The sequence below is a fragment of the Pogona vitticeps genome, chromosome 1 (assembly GCF_051106095.1).
Source record: "Pogona vitticeps strain Pit_001003342236 chromosome 1, PviZW2.1, whole genome shotgun sequence".
Taxonomy (NCBI): Eukaryota; Metazoa; Chordata; class Lepidosauria; order Squamata; family Agamidae; genus Pogona; species Pogona vitticeps.
The window spans coordinates 126407939-126425983 of NC_135783.1; the positions used below are offsets into that span (position 1 = coordinate 126407939).

Below are 18045 nucleotides of genomic sequence, written 5' to 3' on the forward strand. Positions count from 1 at the left end.
TAACGTTGCTAAGCGAGGCACCACTGGGTTTTGTGTCAGTATTTCTGGTGCTAGTATGTTGTTGTTATGTGCCACCAAGTCACCTCCAATTCAACCTATGCATGAGCACTCTCCAAAATGCCCTGTCTTCAGCTGCCCTGCTCAGCTCTTGCAGACCCATGCCTGTGGGCTATTTTAGGGAATTAGTCCACATCATATTTGGTACTCTTCTTTTCCTTCTGCCTTCCACCTTTCTCAAAATTATTGTCTTTTCCAGGGAATCCTATCTTTGCATCATGTGCCCAAAATAGGACAGCCTCAGTTTCAACATTTTGGCCTCGAGAGATAGCTCAGGCTTGATTTGATCTAGGATCCAGTTGTTTATTTTTCTAACAATCCAGGGTATCTGCAAAACTCCCCTCTATTTCAAATGAATCATTCCCCATCCCCATCCCCACCCCCACCCCGTCAACTTTCTTAGCTGTCCAGCTTTCACACCCGTACATGGTGACTGGCAATACAAGAGTGTGGATGATCTTGGTCTTGGTCTCCAATGCCACATCCTTACACTTGTTGGGGTTTTTTTATAGTTCCTTCGTTGCTGCCCTTCGTGGTCCCAGTTTTTTTTAAAATTTCTTGGCTGCAGTCTCCCTTTCAATTGATGATTTGAACCAAGATATATGAAATATCTAACAATTTCTTCATTGTCAGTGTTGAAGCTGTGTAGTTCTTCTGTAGTCATGATGATTTACTTTCTTCTTTCACTTTCCCTAACAGTTGTTTGAAGACAAAAGTCAGTCGAAAGGCAGTTTGAGGAATAGGGATGCAGCCTGTGCTGGATAAGGTTACACTCTCCCTGAAAACACAGGTGCTTCACTTGTAGATGCTCCTGGATTCATCCCTGAGCCTGGATGCCCAGGTTTCAGCAGTGGCCAGCAGTCCATTTCCACAAAACTAGTGCACCAGCTATTTTTGTTTCTGAAAAGATCTGGTTTGGCCACTGTGACGTATGCCCTGGTTACTTGCCAGCTGGACTACGATAACATGCTCTATTTGGGGCTGGCGATTGAAGATGTTAAGAAACTTCACTGGGTTAAAAATGCAGCAATCAGTTTGGGGCTGGTTACAGAGATCACATAACCCCACTGTTACAGAAGGTCCATTGGCTACCGATCAGTTTCAGGACACAGTTCAAAGTGCTGGTTTTAGCTTATGAAACCCTAAATGGCCTGGGTCCAAGCTATCTCAAAGACCGTATCTTGTATTATGAGCGAGCTGGGGTTTTAAAAGCGTAAGAAGAGGCCTTTCTCTTGGTCCCACCACCTTCATGGGTGCGTCTGATGGGGACACAGGAGAGAGCCTTCTCTGTTGCTTCTCCCTCCCACAGGAGACCAGGCTGGCCCCATCTTTGCTATTCTTCTGCAAGCAGGCAAAGACCTTCCTTTTCAGGGAAACTTTCCCTCAGTAACTAGTCACCTGTGTGAGATTTTTTAAATAGATTGCATTTACTGCTTTGACTGGATTTTTAGTACTGCTTGTTTCCCATTGTTGTGTTTCCAATTCTTAGATTTGTGTTTGTTTTGGGTTTTTTTCTTTTTAATATTTGTATACCTTTGTTGTTAGCTTTCATGTTGCCTTTTGATGGTGTGAGCTGCCTCTTATTTATTTATTTATTTGTTTGTTTGTTTGTTTGTTTATTATTTATTTATTTATTTATTTATTTATTTATTTATTTATTTATTTATTTATTTATTTATTTATTGGACTTATATACCGCCCCATAGCGCTACAAGCACTCTCCGGGCGCTTTACAATTTAATTATACAGGCTACACATTGCCCCACCCCCAGCAAGCTGGGTACTCATTTTACCGACCTCGGAAGGATGGAAGGCTGAGTCAACCTTGAGCCGGCTACCTGGGATTTGAACCCCAGGTCGTGAGCACAGTTTTAGCTTCATGCTCATTGTTCTTAGCTTTAATTATTGGCTTTTAATTATGATAACCACCATTGTGTACTCACTGTTTTTAACCTTAAATATTGTTTTTCAATATTGTAAGCTGCTGTGAGTTGTTTTCAAAGATAAAAGCAGGGAAAAATATTTTAAATAAATAAAATAATCACATATATTGCTACTTTCTGCGAGTAAGATGTTGTCATCTGCATATCTTAGATTACTGATGTTTCTTCCACCAATTTTCACTCCTCCTTCACATGAATCCAGTCTGGCTTTCCCTTTTTGCGCAGATTGAATAGATAAGGGGATAAAATGCACCCTTGTCTGACATTTTTGCCTATAGGAAACCATTCTGCGTCTCCATATTATGTCTTAATGGTAGCTTCTTGTCCACAACACAAGTTATGCATCAGGACAATCAAGTGCTGAGGCACAGCCATTTTTTTTCAAAACAACTCATAGTCTTTCAGGATCGACACAATCAAATACTTTGCCATCGCCTATAAAGCATATATTGATCTTTTGAAATTCTTTAGTGCTCTCCAGTGGCCAGTGGTTATTTGCAATATGATCTTGAGTGCCTCTTCCTTTTTGAAATTCATCTTGGAAATCAGCTATTTCTTGCTCCATTTAAGGTAAAGGCCTTTCTTGCAAACCCTTGAACATATCTTTGCTTCTATGGGAAATTAAAGCAATGGTCCTATAGTTACTGCATTCCTTGGCGTATCTTTTCTTTGGATTTGGAATGTACAGTATATTGAGCATTTCCAGAAGAAGAAGAAAAGAAAGAACAATAGAACATCTTGTCAATTTTATTGCCACCCATTCTGCTGCACTGTAGTGAAATTTAGTTATAGAACTTGGTTGTGGTTGTTTGATTTTATAATAAATTTTTGTTTTTGTGAACCAAGAGTAGTGGGTTCCATCAGATGGGCAGTATAAATATCAAATAAAGAAATAGTATTAAATAGTATTACAAATATATTTCACAGAAAGACCAGAGATTTCTCCAGTCATGGCCAGTTCTATTTAGAGGGCAAAGAGTTCCATCAAGCTCTGTCCAAACTTTTTCCATCTCTCTCTCTCTCTCTCTCTCTCTCTCTGTGACTTTACAGATCCATTTTGTTAGCTTTGTTGAAGTCATCACACATCCAAAATGAGCCTGAAAGGGCAGAAAGGACCAAGAAGTATTCAGAACCTTGCAAAGTCATTGAGAGGCCCAGTGACCCAATGTTCATTTGAGCCTCTTCAGCTTGTTTGTTTTTCCAGTTAGAATGTTTTGTGTGACCCCTTTCCATGTATGGTCTGGGGAAAACAGCACCCAATCCCCAAAGCCTGCAACATTCTCTAGGAATTCCTAGATCCCTTTGTTACCTAATGGCATTGTTCAGGTTCTCTGAGGAAGCCGTGATCCTTCAGGATGAAGTATAGATGGCTTACTGAGATGGACATGTACCAGTGAGGGTTGGATGTGTGCTGGCATGGAAGGCCATGTGGCTCTCAGGTTCCAGTTGACCCACTTGCAACATCAGTGAGGAGGTTCAAACGCCTAAAGGCCATGAAGTGTGTGCTTTCCATTTTGTCAGTTATGTTTCTGTTTACTGAGAGTCAAGTTGGAAAGAGTTTTCCCTTCCTTAGTGGCTAGTTTGAAGAATCGTCTTGCTATCCTTTACGACTTGCTTAAGGCAGATGTTCTAACAGTGATGTTCTCAAGATTCTTCAAGATGCTTCAAAAACCTGCTTCAGGATAGGGAAATTAGAAAGAGTTCTGTCAAAATATTAGGGAGTACACGTAACGGAATCATCGGAATCCCTTGGAAGGCTCCATAATAGGACAAATACACATTCTTCTAGAGGCATACAGTTGCATTCTTTATTGGTGATTAACATATTGATAGTAGTGGCTGCCTTGGATCCTTTTCAGGAGAAAGGCAGAGTAAAGATATTTCAAACAAACAAACAGTGAGAAGTGTGTGAAATCTGGTCTGCTAGATTTCTGATGTTGGTGTGCAGAGTGAGAAGTGAAATGTGGAACTCCAGAGGTGCTTCTGAATAATTTAGACAATGATAAAAGTGAGCATGAACAATGGTACTCTCATATACCGGTATTCTGGGCAATAAAAGAGATAGGAGTAGTGTATAAAATTTCACCCTGTAGACTCCTATCATGTGTTCATGGGATACTGTTTTATTTTGGTATACAAAGAAACAGAAAAGAAAGCTGTAACAACAAGTATTTTTCCTGAAACAGTTGAGATGTCAGATGCCCTATTTGCTGCTTACTTCTGGGTTTTGACAAACATCTCAGTGTTAATCAGCTTCCAGAGGGAAAGTTCGGGTAGTCAGGCACTGGATAAACAAAGGCAGTTCTGTTGAAAAATGGCTGCTCTGGCCAATTGCTATTTCTAAGTGGCCGCAGGAGAGCAAATTGCAGATCTCCAGGAGGAATGGCTAATGTGAAATAGTTTGGTTAGAACTAATAGCAATGTTTTTTTTTAATTGCTAATATCACGTTCATACTTCAGGCAGACCCACTGAAAACAAGGCAACTTAAGTTAGTCATGACTGACTGAAGTCCCTTTGGTTTTAGGGAGTTGACTTTAAGCAAAATGAAATCTGGATCTATTCTTTCAGTGGTTCTGTCCATTTGTGCCTAAATAAAGGCAACAATTTCTTGTCTCACTGCAAGTGTTATAGCAATACCACTCACTACTGCTGTCGCAAATTGCTGCTATACCTATTTTCTATATACAGAAGTACTTATTTAATTGTCAGAAATGTAATTTCTGCATTTTATTACCTTTTAGCTACCTTTTGAAATCAGTATTTCATTGCCAGTTTGTAACCTCTTGTTCACTCTCTTGTTCTGTGTATGAGTATGTGTATATGTTTGTGCGGTTCGGTAACAACTTAGCATTTTTAGTTACCTTTGTCCAAAAAGAATGAATGTCTTAATCTTTTTGTTTCCACAGAACTCTTTTTTGTGTTGATACTTCAGCTGGCTTTTGCTTCTCTATCCATCTTCAGAAGGAAAATCAGGGCATATAACAGCCATACCCACTAGCATTTGCTTTTCAGCTGCTGCGTGTTTAATTTTTATAGAATATTTTCCCTTCTGTCTGTGATTCAGCAAGGTCAGTCCACGCATGGAATAAGATTCTGTGCAGTATCTAGCAGCACATAGTTTGCTTGGCAGTATCTTCCCTTGCGTTTCTGGCCTGAAAAGAAAAGTATGCTGCTTATATTTTATTTTATTTATTTATTGTTTGACTTTTACCCCGCCCGTATAGACAGAGTCTACTTGGGGCGGCTTACAAACAGTTATAAAACATCATAAAAGATAATCATATAAAGTCATCATTACAACTATCAAAATATATCATAAAACAATCACATGATTAAATCAATAAATTTAAAAGTTCAGGATGGAGAAAAAAAAAGAGAACTAAAGAGAAAAGGAAATCAGGTGTTATCTGGAGGGAAGGCCTGCCTAAAGAGCCAAGTCTTTAAATGACTCTTAAAAACACCCAGCGAGGGTGCCAGGGTGTTCCATAGTCAAGGGGCCACTGGCAAGAAGGTCCGGTTTCTTGTTCTTTCTTTCCTGGCCTCTCTCGACATTAGGCCCCTCAGCCATCCTTCCTAGCTAAAACGGGTGACTCGGGTAGATCTGTATACCGCTCCATAGCGCTTCAAGCACCCTTTGGGTGGTTTATTATGCAGGCTACACACTACCCCCCCCAAGCAAGCTGGGTACTCATTTTACTGACCTCAGAAGGATAGAAGGCTGAATCAACCTTGAGTTGGCTAACCAGGATTGAACCCCGGGTCATGAGCACAGTTTTGGCTGCAGTACAGTGGTTTAATCACTGCGCCACATGCTCTTCATGAAGCAAGGAGATGGTCCAGTTAGCATACTACAACTCTTTATGTGCAAATACTATTTTAATAGTCTTGTAGAGACAGGCCAATAGAATGTATTCTTGTATTGGCCTTGCTAGTCTTGTCCCTTCAGATCCTTTAAACATATGAACATTATACTGAATACATCTGGAGATGTGAACTGATTCCATTTTTGTCCTTTTTAATGCTTGGAAATCTTACCTATGCCAGTGTCCCTGAATCCAAAGATGGAACAGATGTCTGTTTAATTTGTATACTGCACGTTTGTGTGTTAGTGTGTGTGTACACATGTATGTGGATACTGACTTGTAATGACTCTTCAAGTTTTCTAGGTGTAGAGAATACTCAAAAGTGGTTTATCATTCCCTTCTACTGGATTTGTCCAGGAACTGTGCAGTTTGCCCAAGGCTACACAGGCTGACTTTTCTCCTGGGAGGTACAGGAAAGCGGATTCCCAACTTTTGGTTCTGTATACCTAAAAATGCACTGAGTGGTCCAGCTATGTTTGTTTATATTTTCATGCTAACACACTTCCATGATGGAGTCAGTGGCTGTGCTCCTAAATCCGCTCCCCACCCCTGCAGACACAAGGGCAAGCCTAGTAATTTTGCTGTGAGGGGCAAAATTCTCCGTCCTATCTCCACACCAAATCTTGCCCGCCAGGAGGCTTCTACTTTTTATATTATGGGATTCACTGCACAACAATTGCAGTGGTGTCCTGTGTGAATGGCTGTACTGATACTTTTTCTGGCAAGCTGCCTTGTGTTGCTTCCACCAGTGATGTTGTTTGCCTGCATGTCCTTTTATTTAAGAAAATAAATACATTAGCAAATGGAGTGTCAGTGTGTTGGAAAATTTATGTCATCAGCCTCTGCACTTCACTTATTTGTGGATCCTTCCCCAAGGGGGTGCTACTTCCCCTGAGCCCTTTCATGTTTTCCTCTTGGGTACCTCATGGTAAAACTGCAGTGAAAACGACACCTGACTACGGGTTTCTCTGCTGCAAGAGGCACATGCACAGCAGAGAAACTCATACCCATCAAGGAAATGTTGCTGAAACATTGATGTAACAAAATTAGGTGTTTTTTTTATAAAAAGAGAGAAAAGGGGGGTTCCAGAGACATAAACAACCCAGAGGGAAATATTCCAGTATCGAAGTGTAGCCGGTCATATCACATCAAATTTAGGGAAATGCTGCAATAATTCAAACACATGTCAGAACGCACACCTTGGAATATAAGTCACGTGACTGCAAAGCACAGCTGTCCAGGGAGTGAAAGACATGAGAAAATAAGGGTACATTTTGCTGGTGTGACCATGGCCTTAGAGCAATGGTCCCCGACCGTGGGCCTCCAGATGTTCTTGGACTACAACTCCCAGAAGCCTTCACCACCACCTCTGCTGGCCAGGATTTCTGTGAGTTGAAGTCCAAGAACATCTGGAGGCCCAAGGTTGGGGGCCACTGCATTAGAGGATATAGAAAAGGCTATGTGGCCCACAAAGCTGTAGACTCCAATTCCTCTTTTTCTCTCACTGCCCTCAGTATTTCCTGTCGATGCACTTGTCTCATTCTGCCTAAAGGTAGGCTGGCCCTACTCTCATATACAGAGATTAAATGTAACATGTGAGAAGTGCTGCCTTTTTTCATTCATTTTCAGATATTCATAGTCACACTAACTCAAATGGCAGAGATGGATTATTTTTCACAAATGTGCTGCTCCAAACAGTATGAAGTTTTAATTGTATTACAAAAGTTTGTTATAGGTATGCTGCATTTTGTCTATCATACGTTTTTACTGTTTAATACATCATAAAGGCTGATTATTCCAAATTCTCCAGACTTTGAACTCAATGCCTGTTATGTATAGTATTGTTTCTATTCTTTCCTATTTGTAACTCTTACATTTTCCTTCAAAACTGCCATGATTCTTTCCTTTAAAGGAAAACACAGTGGTGGAAAAGGACTTTCATTAAATTCAAACATGTTATGATAATCTCATTGCAGTTTGTGGGAGAGTTTAATCTTGTCATTTTATTTACACTGAGACGATAATAAGCCCCCAAAGATGGTAAATATTGCTGGTTTACAAACAAGATAAAAAGGTCTTTTTGCCTGAACCGTCAGGCAGAGTATATGAAAAGCTGGAAACAATTGAATTTATGTTAATATTCATGGCATACCAGAGGAAGCTGATTTTAAATCTGAACTGCAGAACTCTGAGCACATCCTCCAACTTCACGCAGTTCACACAGTTCTAATCACTGAGATCAAAAGAAGCCTGAGGTTGAATGAGTACAGAAGATAATCCTAGAGGGGATGAAGTTTGTATTGCCAGTTTAAGTAGGTTAGCAAAACAACAGACCCCAGGTTGGTTTCCACCCTTACTATTTTGATATTCTTCATTCCAGCAGTCTTTCATGCTAGCTGTGGCTTTAATGCGAAAAAATAAAAAAGTAAAAATGAAATTTTGCCCGAAACAAGAGCAAGTGAAACCTTATCAGTTTGGACAGAAAGAAAATGTTTCTTTTTCAGCTTCCTTTCCTTGTCATGGAGGAAGCCTAGTTTAAATTTAATCTCATCAGTGACTGGAAAAGGAAAAGTGGGAAACAGTTACTTGTCTAGGGATATCCATACATTTGTATCTAAACTGGGATATGCAATGCCCATGGGATACACAAAAATTCACTTGCATTCCCAGACTGTGAAGAAGCGGTTCCTAATCTTGTTTGTTCACAAACGACTCCTGCTGAGTTCAGTGGTACTTACTCTGTTTGCAGAGCTGCAAGGAGATAGAAATCCCTCACCATGTAATTGATTCTATTGTCTAACTGCTCTTATTGTTAAAGGAGTTTTCTTAATGTTCAGCCAAGGTCCATCCTCCTGTAAATTAATCCCCTTGGATCTAGTCTTCTCCTCCGGAACTGGCAAGACAAGTTTTTAATCTCTTTGTAACTGCTTTCCAATATTTGAATAGTGCTCCCACATCTCCTCTGGGTTTTCAGCCCAAATATATCTAGTCCCATCAGTATTTATTCACAGTAGTTACTTTCCAAACTGTCTTGATTGTCCTTCTTTGGACCTGTTTCAGCCCATCTACTTTCCCCCCAGGGAACTGGATGCAGTACTGCAGATGAGAGGAGACTAAGGCAGAGTAAAGTGGAACCATTATTTCCTGTGTTTGGGAAACTCTGTATCTTGTTTATATCACCAAAAGTCTTATCTGCCTTCTCTGCAGTCATATCACATTTTCTGCCTTACGTTCTGCTTTCAATCAACAGTGTACAGCAGGACTGCGCTATAAGATTATTTGGTATATATCGTATAGTATCTACTGAGATTTTGCTAGCATGGCATCATTGTGGTCCATAAGGGATTCATGTTCCCTTCCTAGACAGAATCACTGAGTGGGAACTTATCACACAGCTCCAGGCACTCTTGATTGTAACCAGTTTTTATAAAATAATTACAATGGGGGTTAATGCCTTGATTTTTGAGCAGTGTTAATTAACACAGAGTATGGTGTCCGTTTGTAGCAACTGTCTAGTTTTGGGGGGGGGAGGTCACTCTGTATTTGTTCTATTTGGATTTTGTTATACACATGGATGGTCGCCTCCCAAATCTGATGCTTAGAAGGAAATACTTCTTGGCCCTATGAGCAATATTCAGACTTATCTCTCATTTTGTTTTAACAACAACATGAAGCCATTGAGTCAAATTTCTCAGAGTCTGGAATTCAATAAAGCAGCTTTCCTGTCATTTTCAGTTTCAACAGGTTTTAGCCTGTAGATATGTTAAATCATTGGCTGACTTTGGCAATGGATTGGAAAAAGGCCAATAAGCTGAATCTCAGTCTGTACAAGACAAGTGATGCTAAGCAGGTGGTTCTTGTGACTGGATGATGGATACTTAAGGTGTTCTGGATGGGACTGCAGTCACCTTAAAAGAGCAAGTTCCTGGTTTGGGAATTCTCCTTTTATTATTATGTGAGGCACTAATGACTCAAGTAGTACAGAGTACTTTATAGTAATTTTGGCCAGTGACCCATCTATATCACTTCACAAATTGGTTCACTGAATCTGGACTCCAAGTTAGATTACCCCAGTGTGCGGTGTGGAGGACTGCCTTTGAAAATTATTTAGAAAATGCAATAAGTACAGAAGGCAGAGACCAGACTGAGGGTAGGATATAGAAAGTAAGCGTTTTGGTCAACAGCTTGACTGCTGATGCCAAGATCTTTCCAGGCTTAACAGAGAGTGCTAGTTGAACCCATATAAAACTTTGTTTAGCTCAGGATCTCAACGTCTGATGAAATGCCTCCTGAATCATGAATGTACCCATATTCTGAGGGCAAATGAGAACAACATCTGAGGCCTTTCTCAGAGTACTTCATCTTAGAGGAGCTTGGAAGGTGGTGACAAAGAAGAGGGCATTTTTTGTTGTTGTCCATCTGTCTATGGAATGCTTTTTTTCAGTAAGACCTACCTGGCCCCATTGTAACCACCCTTTCAGCAACAGGTTACAATGTTCCTCTGTTCCCAGACATTGAATAATAACAATTTTTGTGAGCTGTCAAGTCAATTCTGACTTGTGGTAACACTTTCAAAATAGGATGTGGGACAACTCCCCCCCCCCCCCGATTGCACCAATGGATTATCCATATGATTTGTTAAGGGAGGTGTAGTTTTACATAATTGGATACTGCTTTCATGGCTTGCACTTTTAATTTTCATGGATTGTAATAGAGGAAGATGCTTTGAGTCTTTTAAAGGAAAAAAAACCTAATACATTGAAATAATCATGAAGATAATAACTTATCAAGAACAACCAAAATTCTGTAAAGACAAGAAACTGAGAGTTTAATTTGGAAAGCACTTGCCCATTGTCAGGGTGAAATAACCTGTGGGCAGGGGCTTGGTGACTATACACAGTGCCTATTTTAATCCTTTGATGTCTTGTGTATGCATTTATTATTCCTGCTGTAGAAATAGAGAAAGGTGGCTGTGGTGATCCTGGAATTCCATCCTATGGGAAGAGGACTGGCAGTAGTTTTCAGCATGGAGATACACTGACTTTTGAATGCCAAGCAGCCTTTGAACTTGTGGGAGAGAGAATGATCACATGTCAACAGAATAACCAGTGGTCGGGCAATAAACCCAGTTGCGTTTGTAAGTTCCAGTATGCTTTTGTTTTTAAATCAATTTATGGACTTCTGTTTGTTTCTTTTCCTGACCTTTTACAAACAGTATGTGCTAGGTCATTTATCAGTGCTGGCAGCACTTGAAGCATCCCCTTTGCTTATGGAAAATACCCCCCCCCCCCGGTGCTTCTTTGTGGGATATAACTCCTGGTTCCTGCTCTTGAGTCCTTTTTCCCCTCTACTTTTTAAAATCTTCATTATGGAATCTTCTTAATGAAAATACACTTAACAGAATGGGCACATCCAATATGGTACATCTCTGGAGGTCTAAAGAGAAATAGCAAAATTCCTTACTAACTTTGTTGTGAATTTTTGGAATAACCATTCTGTTGCACATACTGCTTGCCATGGTAATAGGATGTTGGTTTTCATAGTTTGTTTAAAATACAAGCATTTCTGCACAAAATATGAAACTTTCTGTTCAAAATACGAGGGTTGGGTTTTTTCCCCACATAAATGTGTTCCCTGGTTTTTCCCCCCACAAAAAATACGCCCGTAGAAAATGAGCAAATCATTTCCTGTCTTACTCTGTGGGGAGAACACCTTTGAAATGCTTCGTTCTTGCCTGTCAGAATGGCATGAGTGAAGATTTGCATTCCCATTCTTAACTGTAAGGATGCTGTTCCTTCAGTTACTGCTACAGCCCCTTGATACATCAATAACTGCCTCACATATATCCTTTCTAACAGTGGAACACAAATTAAATATGGAGGACTCAACCCACAGTTCACAGACTCATATTTACTTCTAGCGGAAGTGATGAGGAATGGAGGAGGAGGTGATTTTTTTTCATTGATATTCTTTGCCCGTTCTTGATGTTCCCTCTCACCATCTCCCATACATTTTGTGGAAGAACCTTCAAACCTTGTGTAACAAATGGGGGGCACAGACAGGGGCTACAGGGGAAGGGAAAATTAGTAAAAATCTCCTCCTGCATTCTCCACATGGATGGGCTTGCTGAATCAAGGAGCCTCCTGTCAGCTGAGGGACACCATGGGATGCAACCCATAATAGTTATGTAATTTCTTTTCCTTAACCCTTGAGTTACCTTCTTCCAGGAAGAGATCCTTAAAATCTTAGCGTAGCAGATAAATTTAGGCTTCTTTTTAACAAAATAATCTGTACTGTTGCATGCAAGGAATTTCAAGGAAGCAGCTCCATGATAACACAGAGTTTGGAAGAAGCATCAAATGACTAGTTATTTGTTCTTTTTAAACAACAAATGTTTTGCTATGTTGAATTTTGATTGTAGCTGAGTAAGGAATTGCTTCACCCTTTTTGCAGTATTACTGTACCATTATATTTTGGGGAGGTGGCCTCCTTAAATGGTGAGTGACAAATATTACAGGGTTCAAGTGCTACCTTGTATTGTGCTTGGTGCCACTCAAAGGAAAACATCTTGATATTTTAAAAGTTAAAACACACTGTTTTTCTCACTTTTGAAAACTGGAAATGAAATATATGCTTTTAATTTATTTATTTATTTATTTATTGGACTTATATACCGCCCCATAGCGCTACAAGCACTCTCTGGGCGGTTTACAATTTTAATTATACAGGCTACACATTGTGCTAACCCAGTATTTTAGGAATACAGCTTTAACTAATTACCTTTGAAAAAGCTTCCAAAGCTCTGCAAATGAGTCAGTCACTGTGCAAACTTTATTTTTGATGTGGAGTATGATCCAGACAGAATTTATGACCTTTCATAGAAAAAAAATATGGATGCAGTAAAGTTCCTCAAATGGTTTTATATTTCCATTATGTGCATTGTTCAAAATGTTTCACTTTCTCTTTTTGTAGTTTCATGTTTCTTCAACTTCACAACACCTTCAGGAATTATTCTTTCACCAAACTACCCTGAGGAATATGGAAACAACATGAATTGTGTTTGGCTCATTATTTCTGAACCAGGGAGCAGAATACATCTTATTTTCAATGACTTTGATGTAGAGCCCCAGTTTGATTATCTGACAGTGAAGGATGATGGGATTTCTGACTTACCCGCTCTGGGTACTTTTTCTGGAAATGATGTGCCTTCCCAAATTGCTAGCAACGGGCACATAGTGCGTCTTGAATTTCAGTCAGATCATTCTACGACCGGAAGAGGCTTCAATATAACTTACACTAGTAAGTAGCCACCTTATGATTTTTCTACTGAGTATTAATGGTTATGAGGCAACCAAAGAGAAGCACTTCTACAATGTTAGCTTCGAAGAAAAAAAAATACATGCTTAATGTATCCACTGATGGTGCTAGAGATCAAAAGTGCCTGAGTCTGCTGGATCATGCTTATCATTTGAATTCTTATCACTGGGATTTCAGAGGAGGAATGGCTTTTGTGTGTTTGTGTGTTATTTCTTTTTCTTGAATTTAAAAATTTAACATAGCTCCCAAAGGACGTTTGTAACTGTGGTTATGTTGAAGAGCCTCACTAAATCAGATCAGATCAGGGGATCCATGTAGCCAAGCATACTAATTCAACCAGAACCTATCCAGATATTTCAGTTAAACACGTAAGAAATGTGCAGAGACAACAGTGCTCTTTTGGCAACAGTTTCTCTTACAGCATGTATTTAGAAGTTGTTGGACTGTAAAATTCTGATGCCACAATCTTAGGCAGACAAACCTGACAGTGAATCTCATTTTTGAACAAAATTTGCTGTTCAAAATATTGATACTGCATACCATCTGATGATGCTGAATAAACAATGCCACATACAGTATGTAAACAAAGGTTATGGACTTGTAAAAATGGTTGTTTCCCTCCTTCAGGCGGGGGCCTCTATTTCAAGGGTGAGGAAGTTATGGGTGAGGTCAAAAGAATTTCCTACTTCAAAGTAGTGTGTAATTCTCTCCCATCTTTTCAACATCCTGTATACACAAATGCTCAACCAATAACCCTGAATACAAAAAGTCTTATCTATGCTGATGACTTAGCTCTGTCAGCTCCAGTGGCAATTTCAAATATGTGGAATGTCTGTTTACCTCACCATTAGACGCTCTTGAAATATACTGTAGGGACCATCAACTAAAACCTAATCTCTTAAAAACTCAGGTTTGTGCTTTTTACATAAGAAAACACGGAAATTGCAAGTAGCTTGGAGAGAGTGCCCAACTAGAGCATTGTAACTCTCCAGAATATTTAGATGTTACATTGGACCAGACATTGGCATATTGAAAACACTATTAAAACATCAAGCATAAAGTCACTGCCAGGAATAGCCTATTAAGATAACTTTCTGGAATGAACTGGTCGGGGTTCACCCCTTGGAACCAACTGAGCAGCTAGTGCCAGGGTGTAATGCTGGATAGGATGTGTGGAAGTCTCTGAATAGATTACAGAGTGATGTTGGACAATGTAAGAACAGTGTAGGGACAATTAAGAGAAAAGGAGATATTCACCTGCTGGAGTAGCAATATGTGAATGTGGAGAAACCCAAATTATCTGACATCTCTATCAATATTCATTATATCTTGAAATGTGCATAGAAAAAGATCTTGCGGGGAGATCTGATATAGTTCAATTTTGGTCAGAAGTATTTATTTATTTTTGATTATAATCAGTCATAGATCGTTGTATTTTATGTGTATCCTTGTTTGATCTTTTTAATTTTTCTAATGGGTTGTAAGTGATTATTAGTAAAATCCTTCTGCAATGCTCTGACACTAATGTAAAAAAACACAAACCAAACAAACAGAATTTGCTCCACATAAAGCATGTACTTCACGCATGGTGGAAGTAGATTGAACATTTTCTGAATGCCAGGATTTTGTTGTCAGGTCAGTGAATGAGTCTACCAACTAGTCCAGTAAATCAGAATTTTTCTAGTGCAAATAACCTGAGGGGAGAGATTTTGTTTAAGCCCAAAACAAGGGAGGAAAAGGTTATATTCGTCCTTACTGTGATCTCAGGAATTACTAACATCCAGGGACCTCTGGGTAGTGTGGGCAGCATATAAATAAAATAAAACAAAACAAACAAACAAACAAACTTCCAATTCAATGTTTTCCAAGCATTCATTCATTTCCAATTCAAAACTTTAATGTTTCCTACTCAGGGATGGAGATGGGATACTGAATACTGATCTCAGTCATTTGGTTTGGTTGGAACGCAGGCCTTGTCACTGACATGTTCAGCATGCACAACAAGGCTGAATGTGGGTAGTTAAACCAATCAAGGAAAACCTGGAAGGCCAGACACAGGCCAGTTAGACAGATTAGTTCTTTTCTGTCGAGTCTAATTTTTGGAGTTTTTAAAATTAACTAATTATACATAAAAACATTATGTATAATATGGAAAAAAATGTAAAATGCAAACCTTAAAAAACTAATAATACAAAACAACAAAAACAATTATACAAAGCATGTGCCCCCCCGCAATTTGGGGGACCATTCTGAGATGTAATGGATTTTTCTTCTTCCCTTTATGGAACCCATTCCCCTTCCAAAATTGCATTGACTCTTGTGAAGGTACACATCCATTCCCCTTTATTATTGCAAAATCAATAAGCTCTCCCCAAATATCTGGAAAATATTCTTATTTATCATTCCTTTCTTTACTTTAATATTACACATTAATTTATCATTAACAGTTATCCTTCAAACCGCTTTATGCCATTCATTGAATTGAAAACCATACCTCATTTACCTATCATTAATTTTGCCACTCTTAATAAATCTGAAATTAATTCTTTAATTGTTCAGTTAGATTGTTCCTTATCCAGTATTGATAAAAATGATATTTTAGGGCCTGCCTCTGAATTTAATATTGCATTTATTTCCTTGAAAACCAGTTGCCAAAACTTAAATATATTCTCACATTCCCACCACATTATTATATCTATCTTCTGACATCCTCTTCAGCACAACATAGAATAATTAATATCTATTTAATTTCACTGAAGTTAAATACCATTTCCAAAGGACTGTATAAGACATTTCCTTTATCTTTACAGACATTGATTTTAATATTCTTGTATCTCATATTTCATTCCAAACCTCGGCACTTTTTTCTTCTCCCATATTGTATTCCCATAATATTTTAAGATAATCCTGTTGAGCCCCTGTTTCCAATAATATTTTATAAATTGTATTTATTATCCCTTTCTTGGCATTATTTTCACCTGCATTTTCCATTTCTTCAAGTCTAATAAAATGACCAGAATTCTGTTGTGAATTTAGGTTGGCGTAAATGTAATTGGTTAAATGGCGGCAGCGATTTGCAGATAATTCCAAATTGCTACTTGCATTCCTGTGTGTATGCCAGTTTGCACTTACGCTGGTATAAATCCTCAATAGGGATTTATGGCCCGTGCATGTCAACTTCTTAAAATCAGACCTCAAAAAACATTCCAGAATCACTAATTTGGACTATCCGTTTTATTTTCCTTCAATCCGTAGCATTTGGTCAAAACGAGTGCCATGATCCAGGAATTCCCATAAATGGAAGACGCTTTGGAGACAGGTTCCTTCTAGGAAGTTCTGTATCTTTTCACTGTGATGATGGCTTTGTGAAAACCCAAGGTTCCGAGACCATAACTTGTATTATGCAGGACGGAAATGTCGTGTGGAGTTCCACGGTCCCCCGCTGTGAAGGTAAGGATCTGACTTTTCTATCACTTTCCATAACCTGCAGCCACACAGGGATCACATAACCTTTCTGTTACAGCAGCTCCACTGGCTGCCAATCCATTTCCAGGTACAATTCAGAGTGCTGGTTTTAACCTATAAAACCCTAAATGGCTTGGGTCCAAGCTATCTCAAAAGACCGCATCTGCTTCTGTGAGCCTGCTCAGGCATTAAGATCATCAGGGGAGGCCTTTCTCTCAGCCCCACCACCCTCACAGCTGCGCTTGGTGGGGACACAGGAAGGGGGCTTCTCTGTTGTTGCTGCTCCCAGATTTGGTACTCCCTTCCGCAGGAGGCCAGGCTGGCCCCACCTTTGCTGTCCTTCACAAGCAGATGAAGACCTTTCTCTCCAGGCAAGCTTTCCCTTAGTGACTGGCTGCCTGACCGAGGTTTTTTAATGGATGGTTGTGCCTTATTGCTTTTTTTTTTAGTGTGGTATTTGTTTGATCTTTTTAGTAGTTGTATACTTACTGTTTTTAACTCTAAATATTGTATTTTAATAATGTAAGCCTCCATGGATCCTTTTTAAGGAGAAAGGTGGAGTAAGAATATTTTCAATAAGTAAATAAATTTTGTTTGCACATTTACTTTACAGTTACTCTGGATGTAATTTTCCTCCTCAGAGTTGTATTTACAGAATGCTTTCCCTTGAGAAGCTTTCCAGGGGCTTCCCTTGTTGTCCTTGAGGTTCCAGGGGAATATATTTTTATTTTGTGGTCTTGCAGAATTCCATCTTATCTGTCATGCTGTTTTGCATCTACTTGAAACTACAGAGTGATTCCATCCAAAGACTTAGGCTGCTGTGCCATGGATATGAAAATGTTGCTCCAGCTGACTTTTAGATAGAAAATCTTATGTCTGGATGTATTTATTTTCCCTTATATCTGCTTGTCCTGGAAGATCTGTCAGGCATTCCCCTGTTTCCTGCCAATTGGGAGGTCCGTGTTTAATGTCCATTTTCCTTGGGGTAGTTAAGAGACAAGTCTCTGTGACTATGCTTAACTGTGGCTGTCTTTGGATGTTCCATAAAAGTGGAAGACGAGAAAGTGTGTATTGATTAATACTGGAGTTTGTGTATCTCTCCACTTTGATAGTTGTACATATTCTGAAATCTGTTGGATGCGAAAAATAGGGTGGCATTTGCCAAGCTTCTTCTCTTGCTTCCATGTAATGTCCCAAACTACCTTTTGGGAGACTTTTGTTCTACTTTAAAAAAAACCCCCACAAACACCACTACATAAACATTTTTAAAAGGGAGTTCAATGTGTTAGTCTGTGGCAGTAAAATCAAGGCATCTTGTGGCACCCTAAAGACTAATGTATTTTATTTGGCATAGGTTCTAAAAGACCGCAGACCATGTCATCAAATACATAAGTAGGCA

At 39.2% G+C, this 18045-nt stretch overlaps 1 protein-coding gene across 2 annotated transcripts in view; it reads left to right on the forward strand.

Moving 5' to 3' along the window:
- The window catches only part of CSMD1 (CUB and Sushi multiple domains 1), a 1337717-nt gene that overhangs the window by 1016571 nt on the left and 303101 nt on the right, over positions 1 to 18045 (forward strand). For both annotated transcript variants that reach the window (XM_078386602.1, XM_020797818.3), the window contains 3 exons: positions 10819 to 11001; positions 12837 to 13163; positions 16437 to 16631. In XM_078386602.1, the coding sequence (XP_078242728.1) occupies positions 10819 to 11001; positions 12837 to 13163; positions 16437 to 16631 (705 nt within the window). The remainder of the gene's footprint in view (positions 1 to 10818; positions 11002 to 12836; positions 13164 to 16436; positions 16632 to 18045) is intronic.